A 21,448-nucleotide genomic window follows, 5' to 3' on the forward strand; every position below is an offset into this window, starting at 1 on the left:
ACTTTCCGGTTAACATGATATATTTAAGAAGACGATCACATCGATTTACATTATTATATGACTTTATATTATATGTCTCAACGCATTAAATGCGTTAGCTATCTTTAAAAAAAAGTATGCAAAGATGCCTGCCTTAATTTGGTAAAAGGAGAAGTACTAAACAAAAATTTCGGAACTTATCTATATCGACCTGCAAATATATATGCCATTATGCAATTAAAATAATATGCACCAATGACAATGATCATTTATTCATCATCACACGATTCTAACTGGTTATATAATTTTCACATGTAATTATCGTTAATATTTAATATATAAATATGAGTATTTCGTCCCATTTATCGATAAAATGTTTAGTAAAAATTACGAAACTCGCCCGCTCGTATTAAATTTTAAGACGCACCCATTGGTAAGATAATTCAGGTAATTAAGACTTAATCATCCCATTAAGAAAAAAAAGACTTGTTGAAAATAGTTTGGAAAGCCCTAGCATTAGAAGAAGGTTACCTTTTCGCTGGCAGCATCGAGCGCAGACGTGGCTTCATCTAGAAGGAGAACACGTGGCTGACGGAGAAGAGCTCGTGCGATGGCCACCCGCTGCTTCTGACCGCCGGACAGCGCCGCGCTTCCTGCCTCTAGTACTGTGTCGTAACCCTACAGAAAAAATAAATACTCTTATATCCTCATTTACAAATCCAAAATTTTATCAATCCAGCAAAGACAGCAAGTTAACTGATAGATGTAAAAGATTTAACGTAGTAACTGCTGCACTGTTTACACGCGAGTTTCAGCTAGTGCATCGTAAGGTCATATAACACTAAGAGATTTTTTTTTCATTGTGAAGTGAAGTCATATTTGCCCACAGACACTAAACTAAATTGTCAATCAATAACGCATCGAATAGTCATGTCTTTTTAGTTCAAAGTAGAGAGAGAGAGGGAGAACGCTAATTTTCTCTACGCACACTATGCGAGGTTTGCGTAGGTAAATATTACCGCGTGCAGCAGTAACTGTGTTTAAAGGTTGAATGTACAGCTCATTTATTACACCCTATGCATAAATAGTTTCAGAATTAATAATAATAACATTAAATAAACTGTCAAACACATCGAATAGTCATCTCTTTCTAGTTCAAAGTAATCACTGGGATATTGCTGCCTCAGTGAAGGAGAGAACGCTAATTTTCTCTATGCACACGATGCAAGGTATACGTATGTCAATATGACCTCATGCAACAGTAACCGTGTTAAAAGTGTGAATGTACTGCTCATTAAGACATCCTATGCATAAATAGTTTCAGTATTAATAATAATAATATTATCTATAACAATATAAAACACAGTGTTTATATATTATTTTTACACTTATAAGTAAACACCCTGTGTAAAGTTAAAGGCATATAGATAGTGTCCTTACCAGTGGCAGGCTGGCGATGAAGTCGTGAACATTGGCCTGTTTGGCGGCGGTGATGATTTCATCTAGCGGCACAGGACGCGAGTTATCTCCGTACGCGATGTTATCCCGTACGCTGCGCTCGAACAGCGCTGGCTCTTGTTGGACCAGGCCCAGCTGCGCCCGAAGCTGTGTCAGTGTCAGGTCTCGCTTCACGTCGCGTCCGTCCATGGTCTATAAAAGAGATATATAAATAGTCCCGTTATATTCCTTTGTTCATTCAGACAGAACCATCTCTAAGAAAGAAAATAATGGAGTTTTTCAAAAGGAACTTTTATATTTTGTGTAGAAAAAATCCTATATGATAAGAAGATATTTAGGCAATCTTTACGGAGAGACAACATTTTCAAGGTGCTGGATATAGATTGCTGGATACGGTCAGCGCAGTGGGCTTTTATCGGCTCACGTGATGATGATAGATTAATATTTTTATTGTATTAATTAATAACACAACAATGTCTGCTTCATAAAGCAATGTTCTAAATTTAAACGACGTATTATTATAGAATCTTTGATACAGTTGTTTAATTTACCATATATAGGCTTATAGTGATACCGATCTCTGTTCATGTACATCAGATACGGCAAGCTTGGGCAGCTATGATAGTTCTTTATTCGATGATCAGGACGCCGGGAAAGGTTATTATTAGGCGCTATTAGATTATTATTGGTGGTGGATACGAGGGAAGCGAAAGCGTGCCTGTAGTTTTCACAGCATGTCAAAAAAACCGTGGGAATATAGCTAGTAGGAATCTGGCATAACTCGCTTTGTGCCTGTTGTCTCTTTGTCTATTTTGGATTTCCCCACGAAACCATTAAAGGCTACGGTAGTTTGGTCCAGGTAGTTCCCACGGGGGTTTCCCATAGAAAAGGTTGGAAGCAGCGTTCTTGTGAGTGGACGTATAAGGGGCCGCCTTAAGCCTCTTTTACTTCTGTGCCGTTTATTTATTAATCCGCTGGACTAAATACTTTTGTTCGTCTACGAGTATCCTCATTCCTGAATCGATCTCGTAGAGGAATTTCGTGCTCTCGTCTCTTTTCATGGCCAGTTGAGAGACTGAGAGTTCACGTGCGTTTGTATAAGTGTTTATTGGTGTATTAGTAGATGTGGTAACTCACCACGGTGCCACTGTCAGGGTCGTAGCTGCGCATGAGAAGATGCATAAGAGTGGATTTGCCACAGCCGCTGGGCCCGACAAGTGCGAGCGTGCGCCCCGCTCGTAGCGACACACTCAACCCTTTCAGCACCTGCACCTCCGGCCGTGTGGGATACCGGAACTTTATATTCGAAAAGTCTATCTCGCCGGTCGCAGTCTGTGAATAAAATTTTAATTTTTAAAACCACTTTAAACTATTATTAAAATTTTATTTCAATCTTTACGTTACAATAAGGACATATTTAATATTCGGAAAGAGAGTTGTAGACTGTCAAAATAAAATCCGCCCTTAAAATCTTTACACAGTACATATGTAGTGTTATTGACGAGAAATCCGAATCAATTAATCAAAGAATTTATTTAGTCCTTGCAAAGGCATCGTGACAACTAACTAGAAGATGACAAGTCTGAAGCGTTCGAATTTATCACTACACCACAATTATTAGTAATGTCGGCAAAGTTGACAACGCCCTTTGAAAAAAAACAATGCAGAGAATACTTCTCTTTGTATAAATACGTATGTGTAATTATAATTTTTTTAAACATATTAGATAAGCTTGATTACGTACCCAAGAGGGAATATCGATGGCGGTGGGTTCTGTGACGATGAGGGGTTTTCTCTGCAGAGCGGCCACCACGCGGGCTGCCGCACGCCGTGCAGCCGCGAAGTTTGGCGCGAAAGAGAGAGCTTCAGCCAGCATCCATGCGCCGTATATCAACGCCTCGGACACACTGCAAACAACAAGTTGTTAATATCCAAACCCGGCAAAAATCATAACGGCTATTGTCCTTTTGTTCGGTGACCAAAGTGGTGAGTGACCAAAAATAAAAACTCGTCTGAGTTTGTTGTGGACACTTATTAGATTGGTGCACCTTTGATTCCTTCGTAGCTTTAAATTGAAAGATATAATTCTGAAGATACTCAATTTGATTCTGTTTTCTATCAAATCAAGCTCTTCTGGCATTCTTTTTATGATGTATACAAATAGTCCTTGTGAATAATCCTGTCTGGATAAGATATCAACAAATGAATAAGCTTTTATTCACATAGGATACGTCACGTCTTATTGAGAATTCATCTTAATTGTTTTGGCTGTTTGATACTTTAATAAATAAAAAGAAAAGAAGCAGTCATTAGACAACTGGCAGCCTAGATCCGTGTCCATGAAGGACTGTCTGAAAAGTAAATGCAATGCAATGTAAGAACTAGTTAAAGATTTGTGTACTTACAGTATAGCGTATTCATAGGGCAGATCATCACGAGCAATAAGCCATCCGCCATAGGCGAGCGAAACGGCATAACCCAACGTGGGCGCGCAGAGACAAAGGCCGTAGACCGGGCCGCGGATCCATCGTGCTCCCCGAGCTTGTGCCTCCGATTCGCGCAACGCACTTGCGTATCGCTCAAGTATAGCCAGCTCCACACCTAAAACAAAAAGTTGATAATTTTGGTCTTCTTCTAATATCTTAATCGAGAGCTTCTATAACCAAGCAAACACGGTTATGAACATCTGCGGTCAAATAGCGTAAAAGATAATTGTGTTTCGGTTGATAGAACTCTATATCCTGCTATCAAATATATGGATTAATCGACGAGAGCGCTTAATATCATTATCATTACTAGTATTTCAGTCGTAAAACGTTCACTGCTAAATATATGTCTCCTCTATAGATTGACTGAAAACGTCATTGTCTATGGATGGACGTCTTAAAGCACAGGTCCGTGGTCTCAATTGCAGAACCTTAAGGCCTGTACGCTGCCACATCAACTTTCCAAATGACTGGGCCAAGCCCTTCGATCTAATTAATGATTCGAAATATTAAAGAAATCCCGACCAAAGCCTTCTATATAGATCGTAGAATATCTATAAACGAGGTCCAAAGTTAGAGTAACTTAACAAAAGCGATCTTCACTTTTCTTCCTACAACGATATATATTAGACGAACAAGTCAATCTCTGATTATAAAATGAATAAAAAAGTTACCTAAGCTCTGAACTGTGCGAACGTTGAGGACGGCTTCAGTTGCAAGGCGTGCTGCACTCTGCAACGCACGTAACTCGCGTTCTTCAGCACGCTTTGTAACGGCACCTTCTAGCCAGATGCCTCCGATAACCTGTTGCCAGTATGCAAAACGTTGTACTTAAGTTTTAACACTAGGTAGACTTCGAATACAAAGGTATAGTGGCTGCCACGCTTGAACTTTCCTAGTTTATCACTTAAATACTACCTCGCGAATTCTGATCAATGTCACGCACCTAGGAGCCAAACATAATACCTAAACTTCTTCAATAAGCATTTTCATTTAAAAAGATCAACTGTTGAGGTTTATTGCTTCCAAATCCGTCGCAAAAATGTGAACCCGAGGCTTGAGAGAAACATCGAATTTAGTAACTTTAAAAAAATGTTTTAACAATTTCTTCCAAACAATCAAAATGTTGTTATATGTTACTGTAGATTCTCTTATATTCATAAACAATGTTTAGTTTAAGAAGGAAGTGTAACAGTAAGAACTTATTGTTAATAAATCGTACCTTTTTTAATATACCTTTTAACTCCTTTTTATTTTCTTATTCCTTAATGATTAAACTATTTTAGGTAGCAAAGCAGGAGGGTTCCCTCAAAAGCCTACGCTCAGGCTGTTGTGTACTATTTCTAATTTGAATTTTTCCGCGTTATACCCTAGCTATATACAATATACTTCCAGCGCCATCTGTTGACACCGTTAGAAGCTATAGTTATGAGCTTGAATTTCGAACTTTACCTATATAAACACTCAAGAATGTAAAACAAACAACATACACAAGGTACGCTCGTTAAGCTAACAAGGGTCATTTTCCAAGAGTACACCATGGCGAGACCAACACCCAGCACCATAGTAGCCACACCCTGTAGCATCGTGCCCAGGCGAGTTCCTGTAAATACATTAAATATAAAATGATATTCCTTTGTCCAGTAAGTGATTTATTCTTCTATTACATGAGTGTACGTTACGTAGGCTTATTTTTCTTTATTTCTCTTTTCAGACTGTTTTAATAAGAGAATATATTAGTATCTTTATAAGAGTATTAAATATAATTTTCATAGTATTTTTTTACGTTTTATAAAAATGGAGAGATTAATAATAAGACGTTAAACGTTTTAATCATCATCACCATCATTATTTCAGCCGTATTGGACATATGCCTCCCCATAAATTTTCAATAGGAGCGGTAGGAAGCGGCCTGTACGTCGTACACTGCGTTTGCTAGACCGAGGTCTTCACTGCATACAAAATATAATTGCAAACCTAAATTATAAATAAATGTCGTGTCGAAAGTAAATATACAAACCTGTTGCTCCCTGAACGGAAGCACAGTCGGAGGCCAAGCGCGCGCACAGAGCACCAACTGAGTTTGCCGGTATGTCGAACCAACCTTGCTCCTGGATAACAGAGAAAAACGATTTAATAAAATAAATAATACTCCTGTTAACTTTTAATTATATATTTCATGATTTTTTTAATTGTAGTCAGACCACTAGTACAATCATTACCTACTAATATTTGTAAATCGCAACAAATATTATTTTATCACTTTTGTTTTAGCAGATCGTGCTGCAGAATTTATTACAGATATTTTTTTTTCTTTTATTGTTATAGCACTTTAAGTGCCACGAGAGTAATTATGGTCAGGGCTATGAGCGCCTACAATAAGCAAACATATTTAAGTTCACAATGTTAGACGAAGCTAGTGTATATGTGTGTCTTGCTGAATACGCGCGCCGACGCCTATTTAAAATAGTTAAAGAATATATTATATATGTCGCTGCAATATTGAATCAGAAATGAGGAGTTCCGCAGAAGATGATAGGCTACTGAATTAGCTTTAAGAATACACAGTGGGTGGGACACATCACTCGTGCAACTGATGGCAGTTGAAGCCGAAAGGTTCTCGAGTGACGACCACTAGGTAGATGCGGTTTAGGAAAGCCCTCCATTAAATAGACCGACGGCATAGTCAAGGTCGCAGGAAGTCGACAGAGTCTGACAGCGTACGCCTGGTTATTTTTAGGGCACGTATTTCAAATGTGATGTAGAAAGGCTGGCCACAAAAAACTTTACCTGCACAAGGAAATTGCGGAAGGTTAATATCCGAAGTCTGTCGGTGAGTCGGGCGCCAGCTCTGCCCAGCAACCAGGCCTGCAGGAAGGTCACCAGACCACTGAGCGCTGCGACGCACGCAAACAGTCCCGCATACATGCGTGACTTTTCCAGGATCTCTTCTGGATTCGACAGCGAGAACATCTGCAAAGGCGACAACGTTTAATATGCTTAAGGCGATGACTGATAACCCCTGATATCAACTCAAACAATGTATTTTTAAGACTCAGTGAATCTAAATATATTATGCAGTGAATTTCCACTTAACATGATTTTTAATAATATTTACTTTTGTACTACGTATACAACAAGTGAATGTATGCCTTATGATTAATTTTATTGTTTATGTAAGTGAATATATGTGCATAATTTAATATGTCGGACATCAGCATAATTTTGAATTTATGTGTATTTTTAAATTTCGATTAGCTGGATAATTGTGAGTATTAATTTTCGAAAATTGTTATTTCCTTTTAACCGTCTGGCACTTACCCCGTAAAGCTTGGAGAATAGGAAAGCGAACACTGGCATGGTAGCGCCGATGGTGAGGGAGGCCAAACCGCCGCCCAACAGCAGCGGCCATTCGGGACTGTTCAGTCGTAAAAGCTGCAAGTTGGACACAGAGGGCGTTGGCTCGTCGCCCTCTTCCTCTCCTTTTTTCGAATCTTCCTTCTCTTTCTCCTATTTCACAAATACCAAAAATTGTAAATCACAATGTCTTTATTTGTGAAAGCCTTTAACATACTTTAACATTATAAAAACTTCCAATGTGTAAGTGTACTACCGGTTCCAAATGCTGATCTGCTGAAGTATGCCAGCCAAAAACTCAATGTTGTTCAAAATTTAACAATCTAGATACTTTTAATACCAACGTTGCAACGAATCAACAAACTAACTATATTCGTTTGAGTTTATGTTTTCAGTAACTTGTTTTTTTTACTTGATCTAAATATTTTAAATATCATCAAATAACAAAATACTCCAAAAGTGGGTAAAAATTGTATTTATAGTCCGATGGCGAATAATTCCGTATATATATATATATATATATATATAATTTATATAAAGGTAAGTAAACTCGATTATGTGTAATCTGTATAATTGACGCGTTTATAATAAAATAGCGGCAAAAGCTGAATATTGACTGATATTTACGTTAGCAATGCAAATTCAGTTTTTAATATAGCACGTCCCCTAAGGAAGTCTTGATTAGATTACGAATATCGAGACTGGACTTACCTGTATTGGTTCTTCGATGTTCCGCGGAGGAGTTGAAAGCCGCAGACTGTTGCGAATGAAGCCTTCTCCTCGCACTAATGAACCTGTAACAACAATTATATTGTATTGTTTCAATATCAAATTAAGAAATACTTTATTCAACATTAGATGGATTAAATGAGTGTACCACAAGTTCAAAAAATAAATTTTTTAGATCTGAGAAAAACATGAAAAAAAACTAAGCTGCATTATACTTTTTAAACAATTTAAAATGATATATTTAACTATCACTATTTCTTATTATAGCCTGGACGCGTAAACGTCATTCTCAATGTGTACTATCTTGGAGAAGAATATTCTTAGATTTAAAACTTTTGTATTTAAAGGATTGTACAGTAAATGATTTCAAAGAAGAGAGTACATTTTAGAAATGATGTATTCGCGCTTAGGTCTTTAATTGCGTGAAATATTTACATAAGAATATAAAAAGTTTTTGAATCAAATTTTTACGAGTTGGCATAAGATATTGTTACAGTATCATGTCATTATTAGTTTTAACTGGTCATTTTTAGTAAATTAATTTTGCTTTTTAAATATTTTTGTTAGTAATTGCAATATTATAAAAGTTTTAGTTCATGAAAGCTTGTGTAGCTTTCTTTCTTTCATCAAAATCCTTTATTTGCTTTAGACTCACCCGACATCCAGCCTTGATTAGAACTGAGACTGCTGTTTCGCCTCACCGGTTGCGGTCTTTTATCAACAACCACGTCGTCGTCTTCGTGGATCGCGCTCGACTCTGCTAGAGTCTTCTCAACGCTTCTGTGAATTCAGTTCTTATATTAAAATTCATGATAAGCCAATTCCAACGTCATTTCCGGTATTTAACAAAGATATATTAACGTTTAGATAATAGTGATATATATAATTAAATAGTTTAAAGTTATGAAAATAGTAAACAAAAAAGGTTTTTGTTATTTAATTAAGTAATAAATGTATAAACATTAAAGTTAATATATTATCTTTAAAAAAAATTAAGTTAAAGCAGCGAAAGTCAATGCAAAAATTAGGTTAGAACGGCTTTAAAATAAAACTAAACATTACGAAACCATTACGAAAGATATGATGAGAGGAATAAAATCATGAAATATCGCTGTTGAACCCAGAATTGAAGCGTACGACTAGTACAATTGAACCCAAGAGAAATTAATAGAAGAAGAAGAAATAATAGAACAGAAAATGTTAAAAGAAAATTATGAAAATTTTAATGAACATTAAATTACCCAAAAAATGCAATATGATTTTGTTATAGAGTTTATAACAAAATCATATTGATTTTCATATAATATAGACGATCAATATCAAACCTTTTCCAACAGAACTTAACTTTAAGCTTTTGACAATTTTTTTGTCTTCTGGGTGTAGATACTATAGGTGCGTACATATATAACGCCACGCGAACTTTTCGTAACTTTTTAATTTACGTAAACTATGTGGATGATGTGTTGGTAATTGCTTTCAATTTATACGTGTTATGTCTTCTGGAATTTTCCAAATAAAAATACCTGTGAGTGAGATCATCGTTGACAAGACGCCAGTAAGCACCACGTTTCTCCAGCAGTTCCTCGTGTGTGCCTTGCTCCAGTACTGCACCTTGTTCCACATAGACGATACGTGACGCATTCACTATGGTCGACAGCCTGTTATGCAAACATTTTGTTGTTAATTACGTACTTCTAGTGATTTCTGAACTGAAACATCTATATAATATATGTAATTCAATTATTATTAAGTCTTATCTACAATTAATTTAACATATATTGTTCGTGTTATATTTCATTATAGCCCGAGATGAACATATTGGCGACGAGTTCGAGTCGTGGATATTGGTTCTTATATTATTGAGTACAGTTACTAAAGAAGTGTCTACCTGAATGACCCATTAGCTTTGAAAGTTCGCTTGGATAAAAAGTGGTAATGCGTTAAAAAAATTGACCTACATCCATTTTTTCCTACATTTTAAATGGAAATGATATCTACACATGTATGTATCTCTTGCCTGGAACATAATATCAGGCAGGTTTTTAAAAACCTGAAATAGTGCGTAGGGCTGTCGTTGTGTTTAACACCTCGGTACATCACATCACTCTACAGTCATTACTCGAAGATCATGACATTGACTCCCACCAGCTACTGTTTTTACTGCAATGTTTAGTCTGGGAATATTAGACTTCTCCATTTGGACAACCCTGCTAACTGGTAAACAGCTCCTGGATGTTTTTCCTTGTGTCGTCATTAGGCTAGTTACTTAATTAGCTAGGGAGACTTTTTGTTTCAAAATGTGCTCTGTATGGTATATGTTGTATATGAGTTGGGTAATAAAGATGCCGAATAATTTATTTACCTATGGGAGACAACCAATGTAGTCCTTCCCACACTAGCGGCGTCGAGTGCCGCTTGTACCTGCAAAAATAATTATTATTTTTAAATTAATTAGTTGTGATTTCCCGGAATTCTATTTTCAAATTTCGAAATCCATGCATATCCATGTTAACATTACGAAATGTCATAATTTTATTCACATCAAATTACTCAATCACGTGTAAATAAAATAAATGTAATTCTGATACATTTTCGTAACTGAGATTTCTTTACAAGTGTAGAGAGTGGATACAGTACCTGACGTTCGGCGGCAGGGTCCAGAGCTGATGTCGGTTCGTCCAACAGCAGTATGGCCGGTCGTCGAAGCAGAGCACGTGCGATAGCCACACGCTGTTTCTGCCCGCCCGATAGCTGTGCTCCGCGCTCGCCTAACACTGTGTCGTAGCCCTATTAACGTGGACTTAATTAATTTTCAAATAAGAGATATTAAACAAACAGTATCGTGGTTATTATTCATATTTTTGAATTACTACCAAGGTTAGGAAACAGCTTTTCTTTGAACCGAAGATATTATGAAGTACTTTCATCAAATGAATTTCGGGTTCTAGGCTAAACTATTTTTTTTCGGTCGATTGTAAACAATTTTCTTTTATCATTTATTACGTATTATAAAATACGAATTAAACAATCGAGAGTAAAGGTTAATTTGGTTTTAATTTACAAATTTTTCCATTACACACAATGTTCTGCTTTTTTGTCTCTTTCTATGTGTGTTAGCAAATCTATATAATTGTAAAAATAATCCTTATTTCCCGTAGTCACGCTATAACTACACAACGACTTATGGACTTTATTTTATTTCTCAACTGTTTCGTAATACATGACAGAAGGTAAAGGAAATTATAACTAGAAAATTATGATAAAACTTATAAAAAATATGCGTGTATGACAATTCGCTTTAAGCCTCGCGCGTTTTAACAGTTCACATTTCAATGTCGTTTAATGGCTGCATCGGTCAGTATTTATCGATAACATATATTTATATGCTTTTAATTTTAGATTTAAAGCTAAGAAAAGGTATGTCTAAGATATCTTGTGGAAATTTATTACAAATGCTTATTAATTTATTCTTAATATTGTCATCAGTCAAGTTAATATCTAAGTATAGTACGAAGTTTGTGAAGAGACCAAGGTTTTTACTGCGATATTAGAAAAAAAAACTTAACAGGTTAATAAAAAAACATATAAATACTAACGTCGATAAGTTTGGATATGAAGCTGTGCGCATGCGCAGTCCTGGCGGCAGCGATGATTTCTTCCTCCGATACATTCTCCATGCCCAGAGTGATGTTCTCGCGAATTGTACCGCTGAATAGAACAGGCTCTTGACCAACCACACCTGGAAACAAGTGATTACGTGAACATTTCGACTCCAGCAAGAGGATGGAAGGGAATTGTGATAGCAGTCCAAGCCTCTTAATAGTAGATATAACAATGTGCCAAATACTACCTATTTTGGGTATATATAGCATGCATGATAGAATAAATAAAAAGTAACGTATAAAGATAGATTAAGTACTATAAGGTAAAGTAGCACCATAGTGTGGTACGAGGTGTAAAAATAAAGATAGGTTGGCATAAATACTTAATAATAACAAATCAGATTAGACTAAAATAGACTAAAATTATAAAATAAAAGAATTAGAGTAGAACAAGCAACCGGTCAGGCTAGGAAAAAATATAAGAAATAGAATAAGTTATAAAGTAAAAAAATCAAACCGAAAAATTATTAACACTATATTATAAAAAGTCTCTGACACTTAACGGAAGAAGTAATAAGGCGTGAGATAAAAAAGAACTCTTTTTAGTAATTAAAGATCAGGGCTTCCTTAAGAGACACGGTTCGGGGGAATAAATGTATAATATAGTAACGTGAATTAATCTTACATTTATATAAGTTATTTTTATGCTTCGTTTAAAGTGACCATTTTCTTCATCATGAAAAGAATGACAGAACAATACAACTGGGTTATTCTTGCATAATAGCATCTTTCAACTTTAAATAAAGCTCCGAGGGTATGGGGTGAGGGGATGTAACATACTGAGGCAGGTTGTTTACTTACTTCTATAGATTCCTTTAAAATAACCTTGTAGATTTTGTTTGATCCATTTCACAAATAACTAACTTTTTATATTTTTACAGATCTTAAATAAACCCTGTACTTAGTAAGTAATAAGACAAAAGGGATAATCATTACGAGTAGCTTACCAATGCTGCGTCGGTAGTGATGCAAGTGGAGGCTAGGAAGACTATGACCGTCAATGGATACAGTTCCGCTGTCAGGTTCATACGTGCGCTGCAACAACTGTAATAGCGTGGACTTGCCACATCCGGAGCCTCCGACTAGAGCCACCGTCTCACCTGCGTTCACTCGCAAACTGAGTCCTCTTAGCACCTGTTAAAATTATCAAAACTTAAAAGAGTATCCATAGAAGTGTAAAGATAAATTACTTTCGCAAAGTTTAACAAAAATCTTTGTTTATACCAAGTTAGAAAATGTTTCTTAGGTGTGTACCAAGTTTTAGTCGTGTTTTTATATCATAAAAGCAATCAATAACATAAGGGGACGCAATCTCGTAATGATTTGTATAAAAATGATAATTTATTGCTTTATAATTAATAGTGAATCATCATTCCTGCCGGTTTGGCCACGCCGCGTCTGCCGGTTTGTGGTTGCCACTCTAGAACATTACCTCGATAGTGGCTGTCGGCTCATATTATTAAAATGGTTCAATTATGACTATGCCATGATGTTATCTAACCTCTTTGTAAAAAAAACACTTTATGGTTAATAGAGAAGCTGTTAGCCCCGGACGTACCTTCACATCAGGTCGTGATGGGTAGTTGAAGTATAGATTATCAAACACAATATCGCCTCTGAATCCTTCGGGTTTGACTCCTTCGCCGCGGAGTGCATTGATCCGGGAGCGTCTCTCCAGAAGGCGGAAAAGCGACTTTGCAGCACCTCGGGCAGATGAGAATATTTCCAGATGCGGCTGGCACATCGCGATGTTCTGCGCGGCCATGAATGTGCAGAACAACACCTGTAAAATTGTTCATCGTTAGTAATTGTTCAAGAGTACATGATTGGTACTTTTATATCCTTATTTCAAACAAGGTTTCGATAGTTTGTGGTAGCTTAGCGGTAGAGCATTGAGACTTGCGATCATAAGGTCGCGGGTTCGATTACGGGGCTACAAATTTATATATTACATACTTTGCGTTGCTTTCAGTTTCCAGGGGATGGGCAACAGTATCCTCTGTACCAAGCGAGGGGATGATGGTATATACCCCCCCCCCCCCGACTACAGTTTGTTGGACACTGTATTTTAATTTTTTATTGGGATATATGTGTAATAAATAGCCAATAAAATTAAACAAGGTAAACAAACGAGAACTTAAAAATTCTTCATTAAAGTCACAAATCTTCTATAAGTTTAAATAATCTATTTTTTATTACTAACTACAAGGTGCCATCTAGTGATAAGAATGAATACGTTAAATATTGCGTTTTTCAGCGTGGTCATACTCAATACATTAAGAAGTCTGATGAAATCTAAAACTTATTTTTCTTCACACATAGGTACACAAGCTCTTAAATTTACTTTATCGAGATCTGAATAATATATTTAAATAGATCAAAATAAGTTGAATTAATTATTTTGTATAAAATACAGGCTGAAAAATCCTTAAGGAAAGTATTGTTCATTTACATGCATAGTAAGAAAAAAAAACAAAGCGGATACTAACAGTGACCATGACGCCGGGATGGTACTCCCTCTGCGTGGGTGGGAGAGGGATGTCGCGGGCCACCAGAGCGGCTCCATAAGCGAATACCACAGCGTTCAAACTGTAAGTCAATAGCCATCCTAGACCGGCGCCTGCGCCCGCCCATGCCACGCGCCGTTTCGATGCCAGCGAAGCCCCTCTTAGGGCGTCTGTGTACCTGCATTATGACAATATGTATTTAACAGCAAATCATAGGTGCGAATACTGGCGGTTTATGATATCTTTAATCTGAAAAGACAAAATGGCTTTTAATGGTTTTTAATTCGATAAATTGACAATAATAAAGTAGAGTATAAATTCAAACTAATCCAGTATAATCAAGAGCTTTATTCTTGATAAGATTTAATAATAATTCTTGATGAAAAATAAAGTTCTCGTTGAAAAACTGAGTATACCTTTCCACTTCCAACTCCTCGCCAGCGTAAGCTCGAACTGTGCGCACGGCTGCCAGAGCCTGCTGTACCAGTCGTCCTGCTGCACCGTAACGCATCACCTCCTCGCCGGACCACCGCGTCTGATACTGTACCAAGGTGATTTGTTAATTATGATACTATAATGCCGAGATTAGGTTAGATCCTTGGGGCTTCCCCGAAACGGTATGCTCATATGGCAAGCTAAGCCGGGTCCACGAGATGACCCAAGAACTTCGCGGCTTTACAATCAGAATAATGATTTAATACCCGAGCCAAGGCTTCCCAGTGATACCTGAGAAAAAGCTTAGTTAGTTACGTCTAATGTAGTCCATCTCAGTTTTGAGCCTCGAAGACGTGATTGAATTCTATTTTACAGTTGTCGAGTATTAAAATATTTTGTGCGACTCATATTATATGTACAAAGGATTTATTTCTTATATATTTATGTATGTATATATATATATATATATATATATATATATATATATATATATATATATATATATATATATATATATAAAAATATGTATATATCCCAAGGAGAAAGTTGTTCGAATCGTCGCCACGCTGATATGCTATTTGTAGAAATATGAAGATTCTCCGAAACTGAGTTGTTATAGACGTTTTTTGTAAACACTAAAATATATTAATATCGCACACTGTTAGTAAACACTACTTAGCCATATGTACGTAATATTTACTAGAGTCATTAAAAAAACAATTCCATTAAATTTGAAAGAATGCTCATTACGTGAACTTGAGTGTTCCGTATATTACTATAAGGTGAACGTCCTGTTCGTATGGACTTCTAGTACCAAAAATAAATCTAAAAGTGAGTCATTCCAGTGTCGCAGGCATTACTCGCTCGTTGATGTTGTTATATGCTTATTCTCCACTCGAATCCGCTTTTGCACGACACTTTATATACATGGTGATTGTTCGTTGGAATAAAAGCTTTAAGGGGACGAATAGATAGTTCATTTACTACCTAAAACATTTGAAACTTTTACATCTATTTCCAACCATGTTGTATAAAATGATAACTTTGAAAGTATTGAATCAATAACATCTCGCAGTATAAAGTCTGAAGGAACAGTTAACTAATTAAAAGATAAACAATATTTTAATATTATTACGTAGAACTAATTTTCAAAAGTTTTTTTTTTAATATATCATCATTACGTTATTCATTATTTTTGAAATCATTATCTTTTGAATATTATTGGTGTATCATACGTTAACTGACACTTAAGAACTGTACATTCATCCATTTAAAGTTTTTATGCTTATAACCAATAACTGTGTAATAAGTAACGCCGTAAATGTTCCAAGAATATACGAACACCGTAAACAAAACGTACAAGAAACACCCGAGTGCATTAACCGTGGCCAATCAACTTAATTAATAATTGCCCTTTTTATTCTTGATGTACGTACACCATTCATTGACAATAAAATACTTCGTTTATTATCGTTTAATGTCCCTTTCACAAATATAGTGTTATAGAGTATTTTAAAACTAAAAAATATGTTCTGTGAAATAATGCACATATTAATAAAGCTTTTGAATCAGATAATTTCAAAAATATTTAATAAACTAATGATGACATAGTAAGAAACAGCGTTTACCAAAGTCGTATTACTACACATTAAAATTAATTATTGTTTTTGTTGCTATCTGTACCTGCAGAGTTTATACTGCCTGAAGTAACTGGCCTGTCCTATTTTAATAGAAAAAATCAATTAATGTAAAAATATCAATACTAATTATATAAGTGGATTGGAAATAGGTGTATAAGCCTTAGAGCTTCTTGTTGAATAATTTACATATGGGGCAGACCACTATCTCTTAGTTTAAAATTAAGGTCGTCCGTTACCTTGGCAACGAGAGCGGCGACTATGATAGCCACTGGCACAAGTGCCAGAGCGGCCAGCGTCAGCTGCCAACCATACGTCAGAGCCAGTGTGCAGGACAGCGCCACGGTGCCAGTTAAATACGAGATCATCGCCACCTGCTCGCCTACGCCTTGACGAAGCTTGTCTGTCTCTCTGTAACACATGCCTTATGTCACAAAACGTCATTTTTTAAACTAAAATCTGTTACAGAATAAGAAATATTCACATCGGTGTGAATTTACTAGATATTATAATGAGATTAGCATCAAATTATATATCTATATGTTATAATTAAAACAAATAAACTGATTTTAAACGATTTAAAAATATCATTCTCACAGTTTTTACAGAAGGTCATCATCATCACCATTTATTTCAGCCGTCGGTTATGCATATCTGGTTTCCAACAAGACGTCGCAGAAGCTACGTGCATACAGCATCATTCGACAATCTTAACGAGGTTGTCTATCCACCTTATGAGTGGACGTCGTATGCTGCGCTTGCATATCCGTGATTATTTCCGTTCTTTTACGAATCTTTTCATTCCTGATTCGATCCCTTCTCTGTGAGGAATCCCGAGGCCAGTCGAGAGAGCTATAGTTCGTTGAGACCTTGCGAGTGAGGCCCCTATATAAACTTAGGAAAAATACATTAATAAATTCAGCATGTGCTAATTTTTTTTTGTATGTCTGCCAAAATTTTATTATTTAATAAACAAAAGTACATTTATTTAAGGCCTTTATCACATACGAATTTGACATATTATCTTATGAGAATTAATAAAAAATAGGATTAGCAGTGAACATCCTACAGCTGAAATAATGATGACGTCAATATCGATGGTACAGGCTATACATTCAAAACATAATTATCAATAAAGAAATCATGTTCTCGATAAAATAAATATTTTTTATTACTAAACGGCGGCACGGTTACGTACTCTGTTAGGGACGCAGCGAAGTTCATGGTGGTGTTGGTGTCAAAAAATGCGATTTCTTGGCTCAGCACCGAACGGAGTAGCTTCAAACGCAAACGTGCAATCTGTGAAAATAATAAAGAACTTGAAAGAAATGAAAGCAACTTACAAAATTTTTGGTACATTCTTACATTAACACACACTATATATTTTATTTGTTTTAGGAAACACAAAAATGGATTAATAAAACTTAGGAGCACAAATTATGTAATGACATATCTACATAAATCAATCTGGAAATTATATGTAATATATATTTAAGTGAAATATGCCAGGCAACAACTGCGCTGAAGAAGTCAATATGACATTGTTCTATATCAACAATTATGTACAAATTAATATATAATGACGATAATAAGTAGATGTATAAAATAGCATGCTAATTGCTCTATCGACTGCTATTCGCAATATAACATTGTTAATTACGTTGCTATTAATTACATAAATAAAGTTTTTTTTTTAATTACTTTTTGTAAATATAGCTTTTATAGTTAGAGAAGCAAAAAAGTTTTATATTTACCCTCGAAAACTAATTAAAAGTACCCAATTAATTACTGTAAAGAAACGTTTTGTCGACATGATTTTTTGTGGTTGTTTGTGAATGTAAAAAAATAGAACTTAGTGCAATTTAATTGTAGAAATTTAGTGTATGTGTAAAAACATTGTTTTTATTAACCAATCGTAAGGCTATGACGCAATATTTAGTTCGTTAACATAAGACAAATCAATGTTTAATCCAAGCAAAGATTCTTTGATAATCAACGGTTAGTAACAAGGCAAAAACAATTCATAATGGATTTCTCATAACGTTATGAGAGAATTCAATCCGATAGACATCACTAGATGTAATTACATTACCCATCATTGGTTCAGTGATCATGGCATATTGTTCTTTTTATGTAAATAAATAAATTACCTTTGTTATCGTCTTGCAATGCAATTGTTAGATAAATTGTAGGAGAGTGATTAGTTAGACTGTCTGCAATGATATACAACGCGTATAAACCAATACGTGATTTGTTATTTAATTGCCATATGAACTATATATTTTAATCAGCATTGACGGGACAAGGACAGTTGTGTATATATGTTTAAAGTCATCTTCTGAGTTCTAGCACCATCTTTAGATGGCGGCTGTGGGTATTCCAGCAGGACAACCACACAAGGCTAAGATTACAGGCATTGTTTGAACGTCAAATTATTGACTCTCTTTGATTCTTTCTCTCTTTTGATTCTTCTCTCTTTGATTTGATCTCTTTGATTGACTCTCTCAGATGTTATGATTCGCTCTTTTCCATTTCAGACCATAATCCTTTGGATTACAAAATATGTCAGGTTTATAATGATAAAGTATTTGCTAGACCTCATAATAATAAGCAGAACCTGATGTCGTCCTTAAAAAATTCAGGGACAAAATGACACGCATATGATGCGTATAATAATCGATGAGTGGCCGTACAGACTAAAAGAATATGTCTAAAATAAAATCGAATATTTTGTGTAATTTTTGACATAAATTAAACTTGTGTTGATACCTATTATAGTAAAAATACACAAAAAGCCAAGGTTTAAGTGTTATATGTACATTTGTGACAGTATTATGGTATATAAACTGTTACCTTTTTATAGGTCCAACTAGTTATAGCACTTAAAAAAACAGCATTGAGTTTGACGTATGTAAAACGGAATGGTAGCTATGCGCTAGAGGACTGACTTGCGATCGTAGGTCGCGGGTTTGATTTTTGTTGTTTTTGTTTTGTTATGTATATGTAACACACGTTGTATGTGTATATATGCATATATATTTATTATGAGTGAATAAAATTATTAAATCTTAACCTGCCTTTCTTATTTATTTGTAGATATATACCATAATTATTATGAACGTCATATACACCTTTAATAAGTAGGTGCATAGAAACGTTTTATTATTATAAGGCTTATTTCCATGTATAATGAACCTTCTTTTGATATGCCGTTATAAATAAATATAAAAAAGAAAGGAGTTAGTTACCATTCTAGCAGCAGCAAAATTGCAAAGCGTGACCGCAAGTGCAGCGGCCAATAACTGACCGGCCATGATGGCCACACTGGCAAGTGCAAATGCCAAAGAGTCCTCCACTAAGGCGTCCATGTGATCTGTTCGATTTCCTCCCGGCCTGTGTAAGGAAGAAGATTCATTAATATTAATAATTAGCATGTAATGCGTAACAATTTTTACGACATGTAATAGTTACTGTCTAGACCGTTGAAGTTGTGAAGCGTAAACAAAAACATCTTATAATTTTATAAGTTGAATAAAAATTTTTGAGTAGTAAGCAACCACGAGCCGCCTTCGCTGGAAGTAGCTAGAATAGTATGCGAGTAGCGTAAGATATGCAGAGGCCTATGCCAATTGGCCTCTGTAGGTTGATATGACAATAATAAATTAAAAAGAATTTTATTATCCTTTCTATGAGTATATATTCAATAACGAAAACAAAGTCAAGTTTTAAATAATATCTATAAATCACATCTCTACGTGGCTTCCTCTATCGGTCATTTCATCTTATGTTAATTAAAATCGCATCTTTTCATTTATTAAACTTTGATATTATACCGCTAATATTATAGAGAGTATATTATTTGTACGTAATATAGTTTAACTATCCTATCTTTTGTTTTGTATTATAACTTAAGGAGTATACATCAGTTGAAACATCTCTGGCTTACGTTTTACACAAATCCACATACTTTCCATGTATCGAACTTTTCTAGTATTTAATTAAGAATAAAAAGATCAGAGAAATTTAACAGATTTACTATCATTTACTTACGAAAATCTATACAAATTTGAAAGGTAGAAATAACTTTTCGGCATTTCTACCTTATATGTAACTTGAGTTATACAGGCCGCTTCCAATAAGCAAAAAAATTATAAATAGAAATGCTTTTGGGCATTTAAGCGAATAGGAACATAGGAAGTTTATTTCCTTAGGATATAGGTTCGGCAATCGACTTCCCATGTCTGAAATGATGATAATGAGATACCCTACGATCGTCCCAACTTAAATTTTATTTAGATTATCGTTCTGTATTAGTTATAGGACGTTGTAAGACGCGTAGGAGGATCCACAAGGTGGACAAGCGACCTTGTTATGGTCGCCGGAAGAAGCTGGATGGAAGCCGTATTCAGCCGGTCTTATTGGAAATCTATGGAGAAGGCCTAAATTCAGCACTGGACTATTCTTAAAAAACTCTACTATTAAAGTAGGAATTAAGATTTTAATAGAGCACTCACAGTCTTCGTCCACCTCCAAAGCCCTGCATGATCCTGAAGTCAGCTGGTGGTTCTTCTGCGCGGTGACGCTGCACAAAAAGTGCTGTGAATTCGCCGTATGCCAGCACAGCCAGCACCAATCCTCCAGCACACAGCCAGGCTAACGCAGCCCCACACATTGTCGCCACGCGTTCGCCCCATGTTGAGTATCTCCACTGCAAATATACACATATAATTTTAAAATTCAAAATACTTTTGTCCGAGGCATTTACAAGCACTTTTGAATCGTCAGTTATAAGTATTAAGTTCGGAATGCTGAGATCAGCATTGAGAGAGCATTGAGAGAGCCGGTGGTAGCATTCACCAGATGCTGGAAAGAGTCGGCTAGAAACTTAGGATACTATCACTTAGAGCTCGTTTAACATTCTGAATCAACGACCCTCGAAAAGGTGACGATAGGCTTGGTCGGTTGCTTTTGCCTGGTTAACATTTACTATTACTTCCGAAATCGCAGCACTAAACACAAATAAATGAAGTAAGATCAAACTAGGCTTTGCCGAATCTATTTAGATATTGCCGTAATAACAACAGTCGACTGTACAGTTCTCTGAATCCTTCACTCGATAAAAAAAAGTCAGTCGTTTTTTCCGCAACACAGAGCAGTGAGTAATGATATGGCGGAAATATTATTTTCTTAGTATTAGA

The 21,448-nt window shown here is 35.6% G+C and overlaps 1 protein-coding gene across 1 annotated transcript in view; it reads right to left on the reverse strand.

Moving 5' to 3' along the window:
* The window catches only part of LOC137922953 (multidrug resistance protein homolog 49-like), a 66,294-nt gene that overhangs the window by 1,755 nt on the left and 43,091 nt on the right, over positions 1–21,448 (reverse strand). The window contains exons 2-25 of the mRNA XM_068766067.1: positions 20,765–20,958; positions 19,499–19,643; positions 17,449–17,549; positions 16,490–16,661; positions 14,595–14,719; positions 14,161–14,356; positions 13,230–13,454; positions 12,619–12,805; positions 11,606–11,748; positions 10,647–10,796; positions 10,372–10,430; positions 9,533–9,667; positions 8,665–8,789; positions 7,992–8,074; positions 7,245–7,433; positions 6,714–6,896; positions 5,944–6,034; positions 5,414–5,526; positions 4,598–4,727; positions 3,843–4,038; positions 3,182–3,344; positions 2,575–2,769; positions 1,420–1,629; positions 511–657 (exon numbers count right to left, since the gene is read on the reverse strand). Of these exons, the coding sequence (XP_068622168.1) occupies positions 511–657; positions 1,420–1,629; positions 2,575–2,769; positions 3,182–3,344; positions 3,843–4,038; positions 4,598–4,727; positions 5,414–5,526; positions 5,944–6,034; positions 6,714–6,896; positions 7,245–7,433; positions 7,992–8,074; positions 8,665–8,789; positions 9,533–9,667; positions 10,372–10,430; positions 10,647–10,796; positions 11,606–11,748; positions 12,619–12,805; positions 13,230–13,454; positions 14,161–14,356; positions 14,595–14,719; positions 16,490–16,661; positions 17,449–17,549; positions 19,499–19,643; positions 20,765–20,958 (3,657 nt within the window). The remainder of the gene's footprint in view (positions 1–510; positions 658–1,419; positions 1,630–2,574; positions 2,770–3,181; positions 3,345–3,842; positions 4,039–4,597; positions 4,728–5,413; positions 5,527–5,943; positions 6,035–6,713; positions 6,897–7,244; positions 7,434–7,991; positions 8,075–8,664; positions 8,790–9,532; positions 9,668–10,371; positions 10,431–10,646; positions 10,797–11,605; positions 11,749–12,618; positions 12,806–13,229; positions 13,455–14,160; positions 14,357–14,594; positions 14,720–16,489; positions 16,662–17,448; positions 17,550–19,498; positions 19,644–20,764; positions 20,959–21,448) is intronic.

Source organism: Battus philenor, unplaced genomic scaffold (genome assembly GCF_028537555.1).
Source record: "Battus philenor isolate CCGP_79_NKW_IND1 unplaced genomic scaffold, ilBatPhil1.0.hap1 SCAF_20, whole genome shotgun sequence".
Lineage (NCBI taxonomy): Eukaryota > Metazoa > Arthropoda > Insecta > Lepidoptera > Papilionidae > Battus > Battus philenor.